This window comes from Diceros bicornis, chromosome 6 (assembly GCF_020826845.1).
Source record: "Diceros bicornis minor isolate mBicDic1 chromosome 6, mDicBic1.mat.cur, whole genome shotgun sequence".
NCBI lineage: Eukaryota > Metazoa > Chordata > Mammalia > Perissodactyla > Rhinocerotidae > Diceros > Diceros bicornis.
In genome coordinates this window covers 29,328,048-29,347,945 of record NC_080745.1, presented here as the reverse complement: position 1 = coordinate 29,347,945, position 19,898 = coordinate 29,328,048, and the positions used below count along the sequence as shown (strand labels likewise).

Here is a 19,898-nt window from a genome sequence, read left to right as displayed (position 1 = left end):
TTAATCATTAGCAGACACATAAGGATTACTAGACACCTGAGGTTAAGGCCTCTAATGTGCAAGATTGAGACAAAGAAAAGTAGGGGGAAAAAAATCTCACATAATTAGAATCATGTGAAAAGAAAAAAAATCTATGTTATCTTCAGATATGAGATCTCATATCCATGAAACAAGGACAGGCTGATATAAAAAAGGACACTGAGAAAATAGGAATTCTTAGAAATTAAAAACATGATAGCAAAGCTACAAAACTCAACAGAAGGGACTGAAAGATCTAAGTGGAGTGAATCTCTGTGAAAGAATAGCAAAACGACAAAATGACGCCGACAGAAGAATAGGAACTGAGGGACCCAGTCCAGGACGTCCAACACACAATAAGTGAAGCCCCAGACAGGAGCAGGAGGCAGCAGCCCCACAGCACCTGCTGCTGCAGTCCCTGTCACTGTGCCTCTCGGGATCTGTGTGTCCACTCCCGGGCCTCCCAGCCCAGATGGGCCAATTGGTAGGCAATGGTAAACACAGACTTGGCTACTTTTTTCTTAATCCAGAACTCTTCTAGGAAACAATGCTAGAAGGTAAACCCAGCCACCTTCCTGTGAAGAAAGAATTTGGATCAGGGTTAACCCTTTTCTCCTCACGAGTGGCACAGGAAATTGAAGATCCATCAAAGGAGAGAAGAGCCAAAGAAAGAAATCAAGAAAACCCCCAGGAAATCCTCAGGAAAGTAGAGGAGAGGTACCAGGATGAGAGCTGGCACCAGATCTAGAGGACAAGAAATCTGGTTTGGAGCAAGGACTCAAGACAGAAATGTTAAGAGCTGTCAGCACCAAGATCTCTGCTGACTTCACGCGGCTTGGCTAAAAACAGAACGTCACGGTGATCCTGGACCAGATTCTTACTTCTACTAGGCCTGTCTTGATGTGAGCGGATGAACTTCTTGCTCTCCAGATCAGCTGGAGAAATCAGCATCTCACCCCACAGAAGTGTTGAGCTTTGACTCACTGCTGAGATCCAGAGGACGGCTGCGGTGAGCGTGAACACAGAAAGCCACAGCGCGAGCCACAGACCATATTTCTGCCGGGCAATGAGGACCTAGCCCGTGGATAGCACCGCCACACGCCCCAACTGCGGCGGCCCCACTGGTCCCAGGACTCATTCGAGTCCTTGTTCACTGCCTTCCACAGAGGGGTCCTTTGAAAATTCCCAGGGAAGCTGAGGTTCACTCTGACCCAGAGACCACGCTACTTTTTCAGGCGACTTCACCTAATAGTGGCAACATTGTTCTTTCGCCATACAGCTACGTTTGTGCTTGATGCCCAATGTTTTTAAAACTGAACACTGTATTGTTTCAAGATATCTCCCTTGGGGGTAAAAATATACAGAAAAGCAAGGAAATGATTAAACCAAAAGTCAGTACAGTGCTTAGACTTCAAGTGGGTTGGGTATAAGGGGGCTTCTAAGGTACTGGTGGCATTCTGTTCCTTAACTACGAATACACTGTCTGCCTTATTCTTCTTTAGACCATACATTTACATTGTATATATTCTTCTGTATGTATGACACATTTCACAGTTGAAAAAAAAAAGATACAAACTCGTAAGAGCAAGGAGAAGCGAAGAGGGGACCATCAAGAGGCCAGAGACGGTAATCTGGAAGGTACGAGCAGATGGGAGAGCACGGACAGAGGACATCAGGTCACGGACACCAGCAGGCTAGAACACCAGTGGAAGGGAGCAGTGGAGCAGGCCTGGCTGCCCAGGGTGCAGCCTTGGAGCTCCCTCCCCGGGGAGAGGATGGTCATTCCAAGGCCAGCCGCGCTCCCTAACTGTGAGTTTATGCTTGCTCTGTGACCCGCTCTGCGCTTCTTTGTATTTCTCTCCGTCTTTGGTCCATGACCCAGGTGGCCCTCTGCCCTGGCAACCTCAATGGGGGCAGCAGCTCAGCTTCCCACAGCCAAACTCCAGCTAGCCAGCTGCTTTGATCAGCCCCAGAGCTTCATCTCTGCTGAGAGGCCCGAGGTTTTGGGCCCGTGCATGGTTCCAGTCCAGGCCTCTTCCGTTTTTGCATCTAAGCATGAGGTGTCAAGGGTCTCCGTCAGCCTCCGAACAGTCATGTGTGTCAAAGCTCCTGGCTCTGCCAGGCCAGGAGTGAAGTCCCGTTCCCCACCCACATCACAGATGTCAGCCCAGGAAGGGGCCTTAGAGATCATCTAGTCTGTGTGGTCTTTGGAGGCCTAGACGCTGAGGCCAAGAGAGCGTGATCCGTCCAAAGCCTCATGGCTGGAGTTGAAAGTCAGCCCTGCCTTTCCAGAATGACCTGAGCCTGCATGAGACAGACACCAACTTAGGGGAGAGACTCATTTGGCTGGGCCCTCCCACCCCGCCTTGGTCTCAGCCTGGTTTAGAGACAAACATGAGTCCCCTCTCAGTGCTGCATGGAGGTGTATCCTGGAGGCTGCCCCGCAAGGCCTCAGCACATCCACAAACAAACGGTTTGTGAGCTCAGTGACTTAACTGGCCCTCCATTTTAAAAAGGCATAGTGGTTTGTTACTTGTAATTATAAAAGAAAACCAAGTCTCGTGTAAAAAATTTGGAAAATACAAAAAAGTCTAAAGAAAACAAAATCACTCATAATGCCACAAGTGTAAACTGTCAAGCTTTTGGCATCATAACTGATCTCTTTAAAGAAACTGTTCCGGGCCAGCCACGCGGCTTAACGGTTAAGTGCGAGCGCTCCGCTGCTGGCGGCCCGGGTTCGGATCCCGGGTGCGCACCGACGCACCGCTTCTCCGGCCATGCTGAGGCCGTGTCCCACATACAGCAACTAGAAGGATGTGCAGCTGTGACATACAACTATCTACTGGGGCTTTGGGGGGAAAATAAATAAATAAAAAAAAAATCTTTAAAAGAAACTGTTCCTAAAACAAGCAGCCGCCGCCCCCATTTGCCAGGTGGGTAACAACATCTATGCAGCAGCTGCTCCCCTCTGAGGACGGCACTGGGTCTGGGAAGCTCTGTGACCGGGTGCACATGGCAGAGGGGTGTGCCCTGGGTCCCAGCCAGGTGCACCAGCCCCACCTGCTCTCAACTTCCACAGCCACACAGCTCTGTGACTCCTGTGGCCACATGTGAGGCTGAGACTGCAGGTCCACGGTGGAACTTTACCCAGCAGGAAAGAACCAGGGAGGCATCAATACCAAGTCTACCCCTAGTGGCCCAGCCACAGTCACAGCATGAGGCTTCTGCAGAACACTCTGCCCTCAAGTTCCTCCAAGCAAAAAGAACAGAGGAGGTGGGCTCTGCTCTGACCCAGGCCTCAGGGTGTATAATGAGGCCAGCCCTGGCCTCCTGGCCACTCTTCCCAGCTTTCCCACCGCTCTGGAACGTGGACTTTAAGGCCCAAACAGGCTGCTCTGGAGAGCCCTGCAATGCTGAGTGGTACCACAGTGCAGCCCCCGTGCCAGGCTGGGCCCCCTCACCCCGGGGCCTGGTCTGGGCCTTGCCCCCTTGCAGACAGGGCCCTGACTGAGAATATTAGGGGATCCTGGTGTCCTTCAAATCCCTTTTGCTTTTCACAGGCCCATCCCAAACCTGCAGACCTGAATGTGAGCACCCGGGGGCAGGATCTGAGTCTTAGGCAAATCAGCCACCTGGCGGCAACCAGCACCCATGCTGTGCTGGATGGACAGACAGACGGACAGATAGACATATGGGAGGGAAGGAGGGCATCAGAGTGAGGCAGATGCAGCAGGTGAAAGGGGCTCCTGATTACCACGAGAGCTGGAAAGAACCTCACACGCGAGCCAATCCCCGCTTCATGCCGAGGGGAGGAGAGGCGTCTCCAGCCGAGCAATAAAGGAAAGCGGAGGGAGCAGGAAAGGACGGAAAACAAAGGAAATACAGGTATCTTCATCACAAGTTACAGAAATTGACCTTTATTTATTGTACTAAAGTCTGTTTAACTTTTGATACAAAGTAAGGTTTTAGTACAGAAAATCCCAGTCTGTGAGAACAGTACCTGTGCACACTGTACCATCACAGTCCCACTCTGTCTGCAACTCAGAGGAACGGCCCCGAGGGCATGCAAGTGAGACCTTGAGACAGCCTACGGTTGTCTTAGTTGTCTGAGCTAGAAAACTTGTACCTGTAAAACAAAGGGCAGCATTGAGGACTGAAACATGTCTCTTTTTGAACAACTGTGCAAGAAAATATATCCCTTTTTAAAAAATGTCAGTATGGCTAAACTACAATCTAGTGTCTAGAATTACAAAGAATAAAATGAAATCAAAGATTTCTTGCTAGTAAAATGAAATGTTAGGAACAGTATTAAAATATAGGTCCTACCCCAGTGACACTTACACGGAGCCCAGTACAGTACCTATTATTAACAGGACGCACAGTTTAAGGAGGAACCACATCAAATCTTCAGCCAGAGGCCAGAGACATCCAGCGTCAGAAGTGCAAAAAAGAAAAAAAATAAAAATAAAAACCCCAACTGAAGAATGAAGACATCCTCATGGAGTACTGTTCACGCCGTGAGTGCTGTAGCCAAGACTAAAAAGATCCCAGTTTCTCTTTTTAGATTTTTGACAGTGACAACACTAATCATTACACTTCCCCTAAGAGCTCTCAATTCAAAGTTTGAAATACGAATGTTTTCATATCAAAAACAGCGCCACGCCTGCCCCACTCGATAGAGTTTAAGAATTACCCTGCAAAAACTGCACTGATAAAGGCTGTCACTATTTACAGAACCTAAAAAGGACCCAATGGCATGCATCAGCCCCAGCTTAACACCCTGCCTGCCCAGAACGAGCTGTGTCATCGTGAACCCATGAAGCTCCAGCAGACCAGACAATGCTGAAACAACAAACGCAGATGAAGAGGAAATGAGAGGACATGGAAGGCAGGAGAGAAGGTCCGAGAGATGAGTTTGTAAGACTGCCAAAGTCACCTTCCCTGGTCCGGGTGGGGAAAACACTGCCACTGGCGAGTTGGCCCCACAAAGGCACTGGTTCTGCCACCACAGATGTCTAAGCACTTGCAGTCGCGAGGTCCTTCCAGGAGGGGTGCCACCGAGGAGCAGGAAGTTTGTCAAAGCTCTGGTCCCACCGACAAGAACCTCCCAAAGCAAAGCAGCCCCCAACGAGGTTCCAGAGTTGTTTGGCTGAAAACAGGAACAAAACCAACACCAAAGCCACACAGGGGGGTTGACGGAGGGGCAGGGCTGGGCACCGAGCACATGGAGCCGTTCAAGTAAACATAAACAACCAAATACTTAGAAAAGGCTTGTAAACTGTGATCTGAAAGGTTCTCTTTGCAGCATCTCTGATCAGCTGGCTAAAGAAAGGTTGGTGTTGAACCCCTCTATCGAAAGTCTTTTGTGGTTTTTGTTTTGTCTTAAAGCACAGGTGTGAGAGGAACAGTCTGCCGGCCCTCTGTATACAAAAGAGGTGCTCTGGAGTCCTTGTTCATGGATCCTTCCCCTTCATGTTTATATACACATAGACTTCTCTCTCTCGTCACTAAAGAAGAGCTGAGCCAGGTGTCTACACTGGCAGACGAGCTGCAGTCACCTCCCCGCACAGCGATCTTCTACAGTGGGCAGGCTGGAATCCACAGGACCTTATCTTGTTCTTGATTGACCATTGCCAAGATCTGAGTGCAAATGCTCGACAGGGCTCCTCCCTGGACGACCCCTGCAAAACAGCCCCAAACACACATACACTGAGCTCAGAGGAAGACCCTGGGTTTGAGGCAGATAAATACATCTTTTCCTCTTTCTCTTTTCCTGTCTGTTCTGAGCTACTTGGCCCTCCTGCCTCACTCCCGCCCCACTCTCTTCCATCAGCAAGAAATTGGAGAAGAAAAAGAAAATTAAGAGTTGAGTGCAAATCATTTCGGCTTTTTACTTGTCCCTCTTGGTCAACTGTTCAGTGGGATGCTGAAAATACGGGCTCAAATGAAGGTGTCAAACTCTGCTTTGGAATTTCCCCAGCCCCTGGAACAGGAATGACCAGGATTTGACCACTCGCAAAACTGCCACCCCCCCTGCATGCCCTGGCTCAGGTTTGCCTAATCCTGCAGGGGGGAGTCCAGCAAATTGGAAAGCATTTGGGGGTGTGCTCTGATGGTCCAATTGGCAGCAGGACTCTACAGGAAATAAGGATGGGTGTCAGAAGCCACTATCCCATGGCCCAGAGAAGATGACACGTCTCCAGCTGGGGCCCAGCCCTGCTCTGCAGGCTTTCAACACCACGGCTCTGGAGACACGAGACCAGGGCTCTGAGTGTGCTCCACGGAACAGCGCAGGTAGACAAACCATGCCCCAGCGGCTTGCCACAAAGTACAAACAGAAGTTGACAGGGAGCGTTTAGAAACTGCTATGGAAATGTGACAGAGTAATTTTATGCCTGCTGAATCTAATAAAAAGTCAAGGCTTGTATTTTATAAGTTTTAGAGTTTTAAATTTTCATGTATCTAGTAACTGTTAATGTATTTGACTAAAATATTGGTCTGTGATGGACTGGAAATTAAAACACACCTACACATATATAGACAGAAGCACCAAGGTTGGTTTTTGAGACCAATTGTTGCATGAGGAGCACCAAACTAGATCACAGCACTCTCTACAAGTTGATTGAAATCACGCTCCCGGCCTCTCTGTGACCACAACGTTACTAACCCCCGTATAAATGACTGATTTTATGGAAGAGGTTGAAAGACACAAAGTAATATCGCAGCTAAAATTGGAGCCACGCCTGTTTTGGTTTGCTGTGTCTCCAAGACCAGAGATGTAAGGGCGCAGCTTTTCTTGATCAAACCTCATGGCAAAACTGGACTGCCCCGGAGGGTGCCGAGGACAGATGGCCACAGCCACCACCACGTGCCGCCTGCCGGGAACACTGGAGCTATGCTATGCAACACGTGTAAAAATCCCAGCGGACAAGGCCAGACCCGGACGTGAGGCCAAAATTAGTGAACTTTCCCTTTCAACCTGTAAAATTCCTGAGGTTGCCCTGCGCCAGCAATCAGAACATTTGGAATGAAAGTGCTTACATGGCATTCCCCTGGCATCCGGGAAGCATGGGCTGTTCCCACTTCTAAGAATGTCTTTGGAAACCCTGTTTCCATGCCCACTGCCCACTCTGCCTCTCCAGGACGGACTCTCACCCACCTGTAAAGTACCTACTGTACTCCTGTTCAATCTTCTGAGCCGTCTCAAACTGCTCTTTGGAATGCCTCTGGGTCACCTTGTCCTTCAGGTAGATGGGGTCTCGCTGCTCCCTGTCGGGACATCCAGGGAACGAGGCTGAGCCTCTCGCCTCGCCAGGCCCTCCTCTTTCCTTCCTTGTCCAGGGTAACAGGGATCTCCATCACACAGGGGCCCAGTGCGCTCCCCTGGCAGAGCACAGCAGCAGCCTGCAGCCCACGGGGAGCTCTGGGCAGAGGGGGAAGGCGCGTGCCCCAGAGCATGCACACAGAGAGCAGGCGCCCGAGGGCAGCTACCAAAAGCTTCGACGCACAGAAAGGCAAAGTGGAGGGGGGCCTCCACAAGCTGTTAGCCCAACCAGTTTGGAAACTAAAGCTCAGTGAAAGTAAAGGCTCACCCAAGTCACAAGCCAGCTCCTCGTCGAGCTGGACCTAGCCCAGGTCACTCAGTTCCCGCATCCCTGTGAGCACCAAGCTGACAGGCAGGAGCAAAGGAAGGGGGATGGGGCAGGAGGGGAGCTATGCAAAGCTGGACATACTCGGAGCTGTGGCAGCACCAAACAGTGCAAAGGGTGGTGGGGAAGGAGGGCCGGGCTTGGTTAACATTGCCTGACTCTGAAGGTGAGGTGGGGGCTTGAGGAGGAAGGCTCATTCCTATACGTGCTGCCTATTTCAAGGCCAATAGGCTGGTCTCATCCTTCCACCCCCAGCCCTGCCGCCTTGGCTGTCTGAGCCAGCAGCCCCATCCCCACAAGGCCCCAGCCGAGCCCGAGGAGCCGGTCACCTACTTGATGTGTTTGGCGCTTTTGTAGTGGATGAAGACGACGATGGGGTAGATGTGCATGTGGTGCAGCCGCTCGATGGCGTGGGGGGCGATGTCCAGCAGACAGTGCCGGTTCTGAGGGATGGGGGAGAGTGAACACATACAGTCCGACCCGTGAACGAGGCCGCCAGACCAGTCTTTCATGAAGACCACGCATGATAAACCATGGGCAAACCTTACCGAGGAAAATCTCTCCCCACAAGCTATCAGCACTGACAGTGGTTGAGGCTGGAGGCCAGGGCCGAGCGGGGTCTGGACAGCCCAACTCCAAACTTCCCTTCCTGCCTTTGCTCAGATACAGGGAACGTCTTAAAGCCCTACACTGGCATGGGTTAGAAAACTTACTTCTGCCAGACTGAACAAATGAAGACTCAGAGGCTCTCAGTGGGGCCTGCGGTGGGGAAGGGAGTGTGTGTCTTTGCATGGCCGTGACTGAAATGTCTCCCAGGGTCCCCTGAGCCTCCAGGCAGAGTGTGAGGCAAAGGAAGGCCATCGCACTCTGCCTGTCGCTTCCCTCGGCCCCCGAAAGCTCCACTGCAGAGGCCCAACCGTTGGCAGGCTAACTTCTGGGGTCACCCCTGCCTGAGGCTCGTCCACCTCACCTGGGCAATTGACACTTACAGCTGTAAGAAGCCAATTCCTTCACGTAACGAGGAGGAAACCAAAGCCCAACAAGATGAGCTGACCAGCCGAGAAGGACCAAGCCTGGGAAGGGCCCACGCCCTCGAGGGCGGCCTTTGCAACACACTCTGCAGAGTTCCCTGCTCCTCCTCATGCTACCTAGGAAACGGGCCTGAAGACACACAGAACTGCTCGTAGCCCTTTCAGGGGCAGGGCCCTGGGGGAAGCTGGGCGCCGTCCCCAGAACAGTGCACCCACGAAGTTCTGCACACAAGCCCAGCAGAGGCATTCCGGGACCCTGTCGTAGAACTCCCTGTGAGAGGCCGTTCCTAGAGTTCAAAGCTCTCATCAGATCCCCTCAGAGAGGAGAGGTGACGCACACACAGGGAGACTCCTATGAGCCCGCCCGAGACTAGCTTCCTATCGATGAAAGTGGAAGCATACAGAAGCAATGGGGGAGCCCCAAGTAGGTGAACCCAGCTACAGGACACAGCAGCTTTAGTGAGCTCACTAAAGGCCCGAGACACACAGGGCAGAGGTCCAAAGGCAGAGAGGGTCCACCCGATGCTCAAACAGACCCTTGGTCTGAAGCAAAAGGTACCTTTTCTGTGATCTCCTTTATGGAAGCCACTGTGGTCACATCAAAATGGCCACTCCTCCGCTTATAGTCCACAAACAGGCAGTCTTTGACGCCCCGCTCGATGGCTTGCTGGGAGGCCTTCATCACCTCTGCAAAGCACAGACACAGGAATCAGGACGCCCCTGGCACTGTGAGCCATCACAGCATATTCTGGAGAACACTGTGTGGAGGAGCTGTTAGGAACCTGGTCTTGCAGTCTTCTCTTCCAGAGAAAAAACCAGAAGCCAAGAATCTGACCCAAGTCAGGAGGGCTCTGCGACACCAGGGGACCCAGCCCCAGGAGACAGGTGGACATGGACACAGGAACAGACACAGCCCAGTAGGCACAGGGGGCGCCCCTTACCAAGGGGGCATCTGCAGAACTTGCCAGGCGCCTCGTTCACCAGCATTTCCTTCACCACGTCCAGTAAAGGCCCCAGAATCAGGACAGGCCTCAGGGAGGTGCAGTCTACTCTCTGGACCCGCTGATAGGCAAGGCTCACTGAATCTGAGGTAGAGAGAGAGGCAGTGTCACGGGTACCCACCTGGAGGGGACGGAGAGTGGCTGGGGAGCCACAGCTCCCCTGACCTTGCTCACCCCGGGCAAGCCCACCCCCTTCACTCCACAAATTCAGAGCCAGGTAGGGTGACCAGTTGACCCCTGTTTGCCAGGGACTGCCCAGTTTTAGCACTACGAGTCCCATGTCCCGGGCACACCAGGGCAGGGTCACTCCTGGAGTCCAGCACAAGTGTCCCCCGCTCTGTGAACACCTAAGGCAGTCAGTCTTGACCAGTCATTTCAGCACTTCCTTCTGCTCAAATCCTTCCTTATGTGCCTTACGCCTGCTCCCCGCACCCCCAGTATCCATTCTCTGCTCTCTAGAGATGCAACCTCTGAGGTGTGGCAGGTGTAACCGCCCCTGCAGGTAGGCATGGTCATGTGACCCAGACCTGCCCAGTGCAGTGAGCAGAGGTGAAACTCCCACTTCCTCGCCTCCTTCCCATGGGCTGAAACACAGGCCAGGTGCTGGGAGCCAGCTCTGACCCTGCAGATGAGGACAACCCTTAGAAAACGGCAGCGCTACAAGACAGAAGGGACTTGGGTCCCTGGACGATTCCCCAGAACAGAGCTGCCTCCCTGGGACCACCCACCAGCTCAGGCTTTTACACGGCAGAGAAATAAGTTCCTGTCATGCTTCAGCCGCTGTTATCTGGTCCCAGTCACAACAGTCAACCAGTATCCCAGTTGACATGTGTAGTAAACGCCCCCTCCAACCAAATAAATAAAAAGTCCCTGCCAGGGCCGGCCCCGTGGCTTAGCGGTTGGGTGCCCGCGCTCCGCTTCTGGTGGCCCGGGTTCGGATCCCGGGCACGCACCAACACACCGCCTCTCCAGCCATGCTGAGGCCACGTCCCACATACAGCCACTAGAAGGATGTGCAACTATGACATACAACTATCTACTGGGGCTTTGGGGGGAAAAAAAGGAGGAGGATTGGCAATAGCTGTCAGCTCAGAGCTGGTCTTTCTCAGCAAAAAGAGGAGGATTAGCATGAATGTTAGCTCAGGCAGGGCTGATCTTTCTCACAGAAAAAAAAAGTTCCTGCAGCAAGAGAGGCCTCAAAACCAGCAAACAATTGTTTTCTTGGCATGTTCCTGGTATCAGTTTCTGTGCTGGCATCTCAGAAACACTTTAAAAAGAGTATAAAGCACAGTCCTTGCCATTACAAAGCTCACACTCTAACTAGCGCCACAAGACAGCAACACGTGAAAAGCAACACAACCACAAAAGAGCTGCCAGAGAGCTCCAGGCAACAGAAGAGGTGACCCCGGGAGCAGCAGGGGTGAGAGGGCCACCAAGCTGATCAGAGGACACAGAGAGCATGGGAAGGCCAGGAGGGGGATGGGATGGGAGCTGTGCCCAGGCACAGCATGGCAGGACGGTGGGGGATGGCGACGGGGAGGGGCGGAGCTGAGGTGAGGGTGGACTAAGGTGGGCTTGTGAGGAAGTGTCAACGAGAGGCTCAGCCCAGCACAGCTGTACAGCAAGGCGTGACTAGGGGATGAGGAAGGAGGGGCTGGACAGCGGGGCTATAGGTGAACACACAGCACAGTGCTAGGCGCAGCCTCAGCTCCATAAGAACCGAGCTCGTGGGCCGAATTGAGGGGGAAGCGAACACGGTCTCTCCCCTTGACTCAGCCACACCTGCACATGTATTTTCTAGGACTGATGATGACCCGTGCACATCTAGACGGCTTTCTGCACAGCATTTCTCAACCTGGTGTCCTGATCTATTAACAAAGCAGGGGTGGGGTGCGACTGGTGACCACGTTCACCGTCTAGGGATGCCGCGCATTTCTGACTAAACACTCCGAGGAGTCTCAGGGCAAAGAACTTCCTCCCAGAAGAGCAGAACACACCCCCTCTTCTAAAAGTGAGAATACTGTGGATAAAGCCAACAGCCTCTTCGACATCTTTTCTCCAGTCCTGGTCCCCACCAGCTTCCTCAGAAGGAACCACTACCATGAGCTGCAAGTATATCCTTCCAGATGTTTCTTATTCTTACATGTTGCTTTTTATATGCTCAAAAAGACTAGAAAATATGTTGCGTATGTGTGTGTTCAACAAAAAAAGACATGATATTGTAAATATTCTGCAACTCCCTTTTTCACTCAGTGTTCTGTTTCTGGAATGCATCCGTGTTGATTCATATTGATTTCCTTTATTCCTTTTGAACACGCCACACATGGATACACTGCATCTATTTATCCATCTCCCTGCTTATGGTCATTAACTCACTATTCTTCTCAACTTACTTGAACAGGAATCAAGTAATGATTGTTAACATTCCACACTGCAAGGTACCAATTTAGAAGATTCCTGTTCCTCTCTGAATAATCTGTTTCATTGAACTCTTCATAATTACAGAATCATAGGGCTAGACAGCATCTCAGCAGTCACTGAATCCAACCAGAGTCAGAAGCCCAGAGAAAATGTAAAACTCCCAGTTAAGGGAAAATATACAGACAAACAGAGAATCTGGAAGTAACATGATATAGACGCATAAATCACTTTTAAATATGGTATAGATATTAAAAACCAAAAGCATAAAACTAGTTATAACTCTGTGCTAACGTACACACATTATAAAAAGAGGTAATTGGTGCCATCAATAACATAAAGTGGGGGGGACACAGAGATATAGAATAATATTTTATGTGAGATTGAAATTAAGCTGTTATCAGTTTAAAATGGACTGTTTAAGATGTTTTATGTAATTGCAATACCAACCACAAAGAAAATATCTATAAAATATACATGAAGGGAAATGAGAAGGGAATCAAAACATATCACTACAAAAAAATTAATGAAACACAAAGGAAGGCAGCAAGGGAGGAAAAGATGGACAAAAAAACTACAAGACATACAGAAAAAAACAAAATGGCAATAGTAAGTCCTTCCATACCAGTAATTCCTTTAAATGTAAATAGATTAAACGCCCCAATCAAAAGACATAGATTGGCTGAATGGATTAAAAAAAACAAGATCCAACTATATGCTGTCTCCAAAAGACTCACTTTAGAGCTAAGAACACACATAGGCTAAAAGTGAAGGGATAGAAAAAAGATATTTCCTGAAAATTGGAACCTAAAAGGAGCAGGACTGGCCATAGTCATATAAAATAGATACAACACAAAATAGATTTTAAGACAAAAACTGTCACAAGAGACATAAAAGGACTTTATATAATGATAAAAGAGCCATTTCTCCAGGAAGATACAACAATATTTATAATATTTATAATATATATTTAAAATATACATGCACCTGACATTAGAGGTCCCAAATATGTGAAGTGAACACCAACAGAACTGGAGGGAGAAATGACAGCAACACAACAGTAGTAGGGGATTCCAATATCCCACTTCAGTTATGGATAGAAGATCAATAAAGAAAGAGAGCACTTGAATAACAATATAGACCTAACAGACATACATGGAACATTCCACCCAACAACAGAACACACATTCTTCTCCAATGCACATGGAACATTCCCCAAGACAGATCGTATGTTAGGCCACAAAACAAGTCTTAACAAATTTAAGAAGACTGCAATCATACAAAGCACCTTCTCTGACCATAACGGAATGAAACTAGAAATCAATAGCGTCAGGAAAATCCACAAATATGTGGAAATTAAACAACTCACCCTTAAAGAACCAATGGGTCCGAAAAATAATCACAAAGGAATTTAGAAAATCTCTCGAGACAAATGAAAACACACAACACACCAAAACGTATGGGATGCAGCAAAAGCAGTACTAAGAGGGAAGTTTACAGTGATAAAAGCTGACACTGAAAAAGAAGATGGATCTCAAATCAACAACCTAAGTTTACACTTTAAGAATCAGAAGAAGAACACACTAAACCCAAAATTAGCAAAAGGAAGGAAATAATAAAGATAAGAGCAGAGATAAATGAAATATAGAATAAAAAACAGGAAGAAAAAAAAAATCAATGAAACCAAAAGTTGGTTTTTTGAAAAGATCAACAAAATTGACAAACTCACAGCTAGACTAATGAAGAAGAAAGGAGAGAAGACAAATAACTAAAATTAGAAATGATGGCCGGCCCTGTGGCTTGATGGTTAAGTGCGCGCGCTCTGATGCTGGTGGCCCGGGTTCGGATCCTGGGAGCGCACCGAGGCACCACTTCTCCATCCATCCTGAGGCCAAGTCCCACATACAGCAACTAGAAGGATGTGCAGCTATGACATACAACTATCTACTGGGGCTTTGGGGGGAAAAAATAAATAAAATCTTAGAAATGAAAGAGACAGTACAAGTGATTTCACAAATTAAAAAAATTATAAGAAATGACTACGACCAATTACGTGCCTATAAATTGGATAATCGATAAGAAATGATAAATCCCTAGAAACATACAACCTAGGAAGACTAAATCATGAAGAAATAAAAAATCTGAACAAACTTGTAACAAGTAAGGAGATTGGAACAGTAACCAAGAAACTTCCCAACAAAGAAAAGCCCAGGATCAGAAGGCTTCACCAGAGAATTCAACCAAACATTTAAAGAATTAACACCAGTCCTCTTCAAACTTTTCCAAGAACTGAAGAGGGGAAACTTCCAAACTCATTCTATGAGGCCAGCATTACTCTGCTACCAAAACCAGACAAAGACACAAGAAAAGAAAACCAAAGACCAACATCCCTGATGAATATTGACAAAAATCCTCACCAAAATATCAGCAAACTGAATTCAACAGCATATCAAAAGGATTACACCATGACCAAGTGAGATTTATACCCGGAATGCAAAGATAGTTCAACGTACAAAAACCAATCAATGTAATACACCATTTCATTAACAAAATGAAAGACAAAAACCACATGATCACCTCAACTGATGCAGAAAAAGCATTTGACAAAATTCAACACCCTTTCATGACAAAAAAAAAAAAAAAAAAAAAACACTCAACAAACAAGGAACAGAAGGAAACTACCTCAACATAATAAAAGCCATATATGAAAAACCCACAGCTAACATCATACTCAATGGCAAAAGACTGAAAGCTTAAGCTTTCCCTCTAAGATCAGGAACAAGACAAGGATGCCTCTCTCGCCACTACAATCCAACATAGTACTGGAAATCCTAGCCAGAGAAAGTAGACAAGAAAAAGAAATAAAACGCATCCAAACTGAAAAACAAGAAGTAAAATAATCTGTTTGCAGAAGACATGATCTTTTATGTAGAAAATCCTAAAGAATCCACTGAAAAACCGTTATAACTAATAAATGATTTCAGGAAAGTTGCAGGGTACAAAATCTAAACACAAAAATCAGTTGCATTTCTTAACACTAACAATGACCGATCTGAAAAAGAAATTAAGAAAACAATCCCATTTATTATAGCCTCAAAAAGGATAAAATATTTAGGAATAAACCAAACCAAGGAGGTAAAAGACTTGTACACTGAAAACTACAAAACACTGCAAAAAGAAATCAAAGACACAATTAAGTGGAAAGACATTCTCTGCTTGTGAATTGGAAGACTCAGTATTGTTAAAATGTCCATACTACCCACATCAATCTATAGATTCAATGCAATCCCTATCAAAATCCCAATAGCATTTTTGTAGAAATAGAAAAAAAATCCTAAAATTCATATAGAACCTTAAAGGACCCGGAATAGCCAAAACAATCTTAAAAGGAACAAAGTTGGAGGCCCCATACTTCTTGACTTCAAAAAATACAACAAAGGCAACAGTAATCAAGACAGTGTGGTACTGGCATAAACACATATATATAGACCAATGGAACAGAATAGAGAGCCCAGAAATAAACCCTTGCATATATGGCAAAATGATTTTTGACAAGGGTGCCAAGACTACACAATAGGGAAAAGAAGTCTCTTCCACGAATAGTGTTGAGAAAATGGATGTCTACATGTAAAAGAATGAAGTTGGACCCTTATCTCACACAATATACACAAATTAACCCAAAATGCATTAAAGACCTAAACATAAGGCCTGAAACTATAAAACTCCTAGAAAAAAAAATAGAGGAAGAGCTTTATGACATTGGTGTGGGCAATGATTTCTTGCATATGACACCAAAAGCACAGGCAACAAAAGCAAAATAGACAAACGGGACCACACCAAATTTTAAAACTTCTGTATATCAAAGTAAACAATCAACAGAGTGAAGACAACCTATGGAATGGGAGAAAATATCTGCAAATATGTATATATATGTATATCTGATAGGGGTTAACATTCAGAATTTATAAAGAACTTCTAGAACTCAACAACAATAAAACAAATAACTTGATTTAAAAATCGGTGACGGATTTGAATAGACAATTCTCCAAAGAAGATCTACAAATGGCCAACAAGCATATGAAAAAGATGCTCAACATCACTAATTAAGAGAAACACAAATCAAAACTATATTGAGATACCACCTCACACCCATTAAGATGACCACTATCAAAAGAAACGAGCAAACAGAAAATAATGAGTGTTGGCAAGAACGTGGAGAAACTGGAACACTTGTGCACTGCTGACGGGAATATAAAATGACACAGCTACTATGGAAAAGAGTATGGTGGTTCCTCAAAAAAATTAAAAATATAATTACCACATGATCAGCAATCCCACTTCTGGGTATATAGCCAAAAGAGTTCAAAGCAGGATCTCAAAGAGATATTTGTACACCCATATTCATCCAGCATTATTCACAACAGCCAAGAGGCAGAAGCAATCCAAATGTCCATTGACAGGTGAATGGATAAAGAAAATGTGGTAGATACATACAATGGAATATTACGCAGCCTTAAAAAAGGAAGGAAATCCTGTCACGTGCTGTAATATGGGAGAACCTCGAGGATATTTTGCTAATTGAAGTAAGCCAATCACATAAGGACAAATACTGTATTATTCCACACATATAAAGTATTTAAAGTACTCAAAATCACAGAAACAGAAAAGGCGGTGTGGTTATCAAGGGTTGGTGGGGACAGGAGAGGGAGAATTAGTATTTAGTATGTACAGAGTTTCAGTTTTGCAAGATAAAAAAGTTCTAGAGATCTGTTGCACAACAATGCATATATACTTAACACTACTGAACTGTATACTTAAAAATGGTTAAGATGGTAGATTTAATATGTGTTTTTTACCACACACACAAAAAAAGTCAAATGGAAACTCTAGAACTGAAAAATGCAATTTCTGAAATAAGGACATACTGGACACAACAGAAGAATGGATTAATGAAGAGGAAAAAGATCAGGAGAAAATAGCCAGGCTATCCAGGTTGAAACATGGAGAGAAAAAAAGAGATGGAAAATATAGGGGGAAAAAGGGTGTAAAAGACACCTGGGATATGGTCAAAGAACTAAGATGCAGAACGAGAAGAAAGATGAGCACAGAAGTAGTTTTACAGAAACACTGGCCAGGTATTTTCCAAAACCAACACCTTTTTGTACATATGTTATACTTCAATAAAATGAAAAACAGTGAGATTGTCACCATGGGTTGAAAAAACCCACATGCTGCTTAAAGGAAACATTTAAACATAAAGCTACAGAAAAGCTTAAAGTAAAAGGATGAAAAAAGATGAACCATGCAAACGCTAACCAAAGGAAAACCGGTACAACACTAACAGTATCACACAAAACAGACTTCAAGGCAAGAAAGGTTACTAGAGATAAAGAAGGACATTTCATGATGATAAAAGGGTCAACTTACCTGGAAGATATAACAATTCAAAAGGTGTGTGCACCTAAAGAGAACTTCAAAATATATAATGCAAAAAAACGCTGAAGAACTAAAGGAGGAACAGACAAAAGGCTATTTTTCAAAGACACAAACCTATCCATTGGCCATCCACCAAACACTCCAGAGACAGTGCCCACAGGAGAAAAGGGAAGGGGGATATTCAAGTGGAGGTCAAAGAAATGAAAGGGGAAAAACAAAAACAACGTAAGAGAGAAACCATGCCTGAGTAAGAGGCGGCAGACGTCTTCTGTAAAGGGCAAGAGGGTAAATGTTTTAGGCTTTGAAGGCCAAAAGGCAAAATCAAGCAACGATTGTTGCCCAAGGGCTAATACAGTCTTTTTCACATTTTAAAGTGAAAGAACCCTTTCTTAGCTTGCAGGCCACATAAAAACAGGCAGTGGGCCAGATCTGGCTCAGGGGCTGCAGCGTGTCAAGCCCCGTCCTGAATGACAGTGACAGTGGGCCATGAACATAGGTGGGATTCATTCAACTTGCTGTGCCTAAGGCTTTAATTTAAAAAATAAAGCAGGAAGGAGGGAAAGAGGGAAGGGAGGGAGGAAAAGAGGGAAGGAGGAAATGACTATCCTACCTTCTGCTGCTCACTGCCACCTCCACGCCCTGCCCACCCAGGAGAGTGCACATTCTAGAACAGTGGACACACATGCGGGGTCCCAGGAGCAGCATTCGTAAAAGCCTCCTGCTTTACGGGACAAATATGTCTTTCCACAAGGGCGATCTGCCAGGGGATCTGATACTCCCTAATATGCAACTCTAGATCTATGTCAGTACCCAGCCCTGGGAGGATCTCATTAACAGACACAAGAGTGAGGACAGAAAAGGCCAAAGATCTGTAGAGACTGGTGGTCCCTGGTCACCACCAAGCAGCCTGTAATAACCCAAAAACAAACTAGAAGCAATGCATTGAGCAAAGACTGCTTTTCGCCCACTCAATACCTGTCCTTCCTTTCTTCCTTACTAACAGAACCTGCATTACTGAGGCCAGCAATGCTCCAGCTAAAATCTTGCTTTTTCAGCTTCCCTTGCAGATGTGAGTGGCCAATGAGATGTAAGTGGAAGTCAAAGGGTGGGGCTTCCAGGTAAGCTCTTTCAAGAGGCACACTAAACTGAGGCACACTTTCCTCCTGCCCCTTCCTCCTTCCTGCTGCCTGAACACGGACATGATGGATGGAGCTGCAAGGACATGTGTGACCACGGGGAAACCTTAAGGATGGAAGCCATGCCCTATGGATGGCAGACTCTGAAGACAGTAGCACCACCACCCCAACCCGGATGCCTACCTCTAGACTACTCCTGTGTGAAAGCAGGTAAACCTCTATCCTGTTTAAGTCACTGTTGTGAGGCTTCTGTGGTCAACAGCAAATCTAATCCTGAGAGCCCTTTGGAAAAGCGAGCTCAGCCACTTGCCTTCAAAGAGTGGAATGGAGTCGTTGGAAAAGGTGTCCAAGGCAAGGAGGTCTTTCCCATCTTTGGACCCGCTGCGTTTGTGCTTATGTTTCCTTCGAAAGAAGGATCTGCGTGCGGCCGCTGACAGCGTCTTTGCAGCGGCGTTGTCGTCTTTGACTTCAGACATGCTGAGCCTCCTGGAGAATTCTTGGTCCATCCTGCAGTCATAGGGAATGGCAGTGCTGGGCAGGGCCATAGGGGCCATCTCCTGTCCACCCTGCCCACGAGGAGAGCGAGAGCTGGGGCTGCAGGCTCCTCCAACACTCCTCTGCAGGTTTCACGGTGACTTCACCCACCCACGCCACCAAGGACCCCTGTACCACTGCTGTGAGGGCGACACAAACACCAGTGCTGGGGGAAAGCTCTTGGAGAAGGCCAATGTCTATATTCAGATGAGTGTCAAAAGGAACTGTTAAGACAGCCCTCACTTGGTGACATTACAAGTTATGCTTCCTGACAGAAAAAGGAATGAAGCACTGACACACACTGCAACGTGGACAGACCTTGAAAATACTCTACGCTGAGTGAAAGAAGATAGTCAAAAAAGACCACAGACTATATGATTCCATCCATGTGCAAGTCCAGAACAGGGAGATCTACAGACACAGAAAGTAGATAAGTGGTTGCCTAGGGTTGGGGGGCATGGAGGGGGCAGGGACAGAAGGATGGTACATGAATTATATCTCAATGAATCTGTTAAAAAAGTTATGTCTCCTAAGTTGCCACTGTGCTTCTGTATAGCACTGACTTATGCACAGCTTTTTGGACAAGCGATCTTGGCAAAACGTATAGACCAGAAGCCGAACGAGCAGCAGAATGAGTCCTCCAGCACCCCCGGGCCTGGCCCTCACCCCACGCGC

The 19,898-nt window shown here is 46.9% G+C and overlaps 1 protein-coding gene across 2 annotated transcripts in view; it reads right to left on the bottom strand.

The window, feature by feature from the left end:
• Positions 1–3,914: 3,914 nt before the first annotated feature.
• The window catches only part of DLG5 (discs large MAGUK scaffold protein 5), a 126,876-nt gene continuing 110,892 nt past the window's right edge, over positions 3,915–19,898 (bottom strand). The window contains exons 27-32 of one of the 2 annotated variants that reach the window (XM_058543108.1): positions 19,000–19,196; positions 9,640–9,783; positions 9,258–9,385; positions 8,001–8,110; positions 7,178–7,287; positions 3,915–5,699 (exon numbers count right to left, since the gene is read on the bottom strand). In XM_058543108.1, the coding sequence (XP_058399091.1) occupies positions 5,596–5,699; positions 7,178–7,287; positions 8,001–8,110; positions 9,258–9,385; positions 9,640–9,783; positions 19,000–19,196 (793 nt within the window). In that variant the 3' untranslated portion in view covers positions 3,915–5,595. Of the gene's footprint in view, positions 5,700–7,177; positions 7,288–8,000; positions 8,111–9,257; positions 9,386–9,639; positions 9,784–18,747; positions 19,197–19,898 lie in introns of those variants that run through there. The other variant, XM_058543107.1, reaches the window with a different exon arrangement.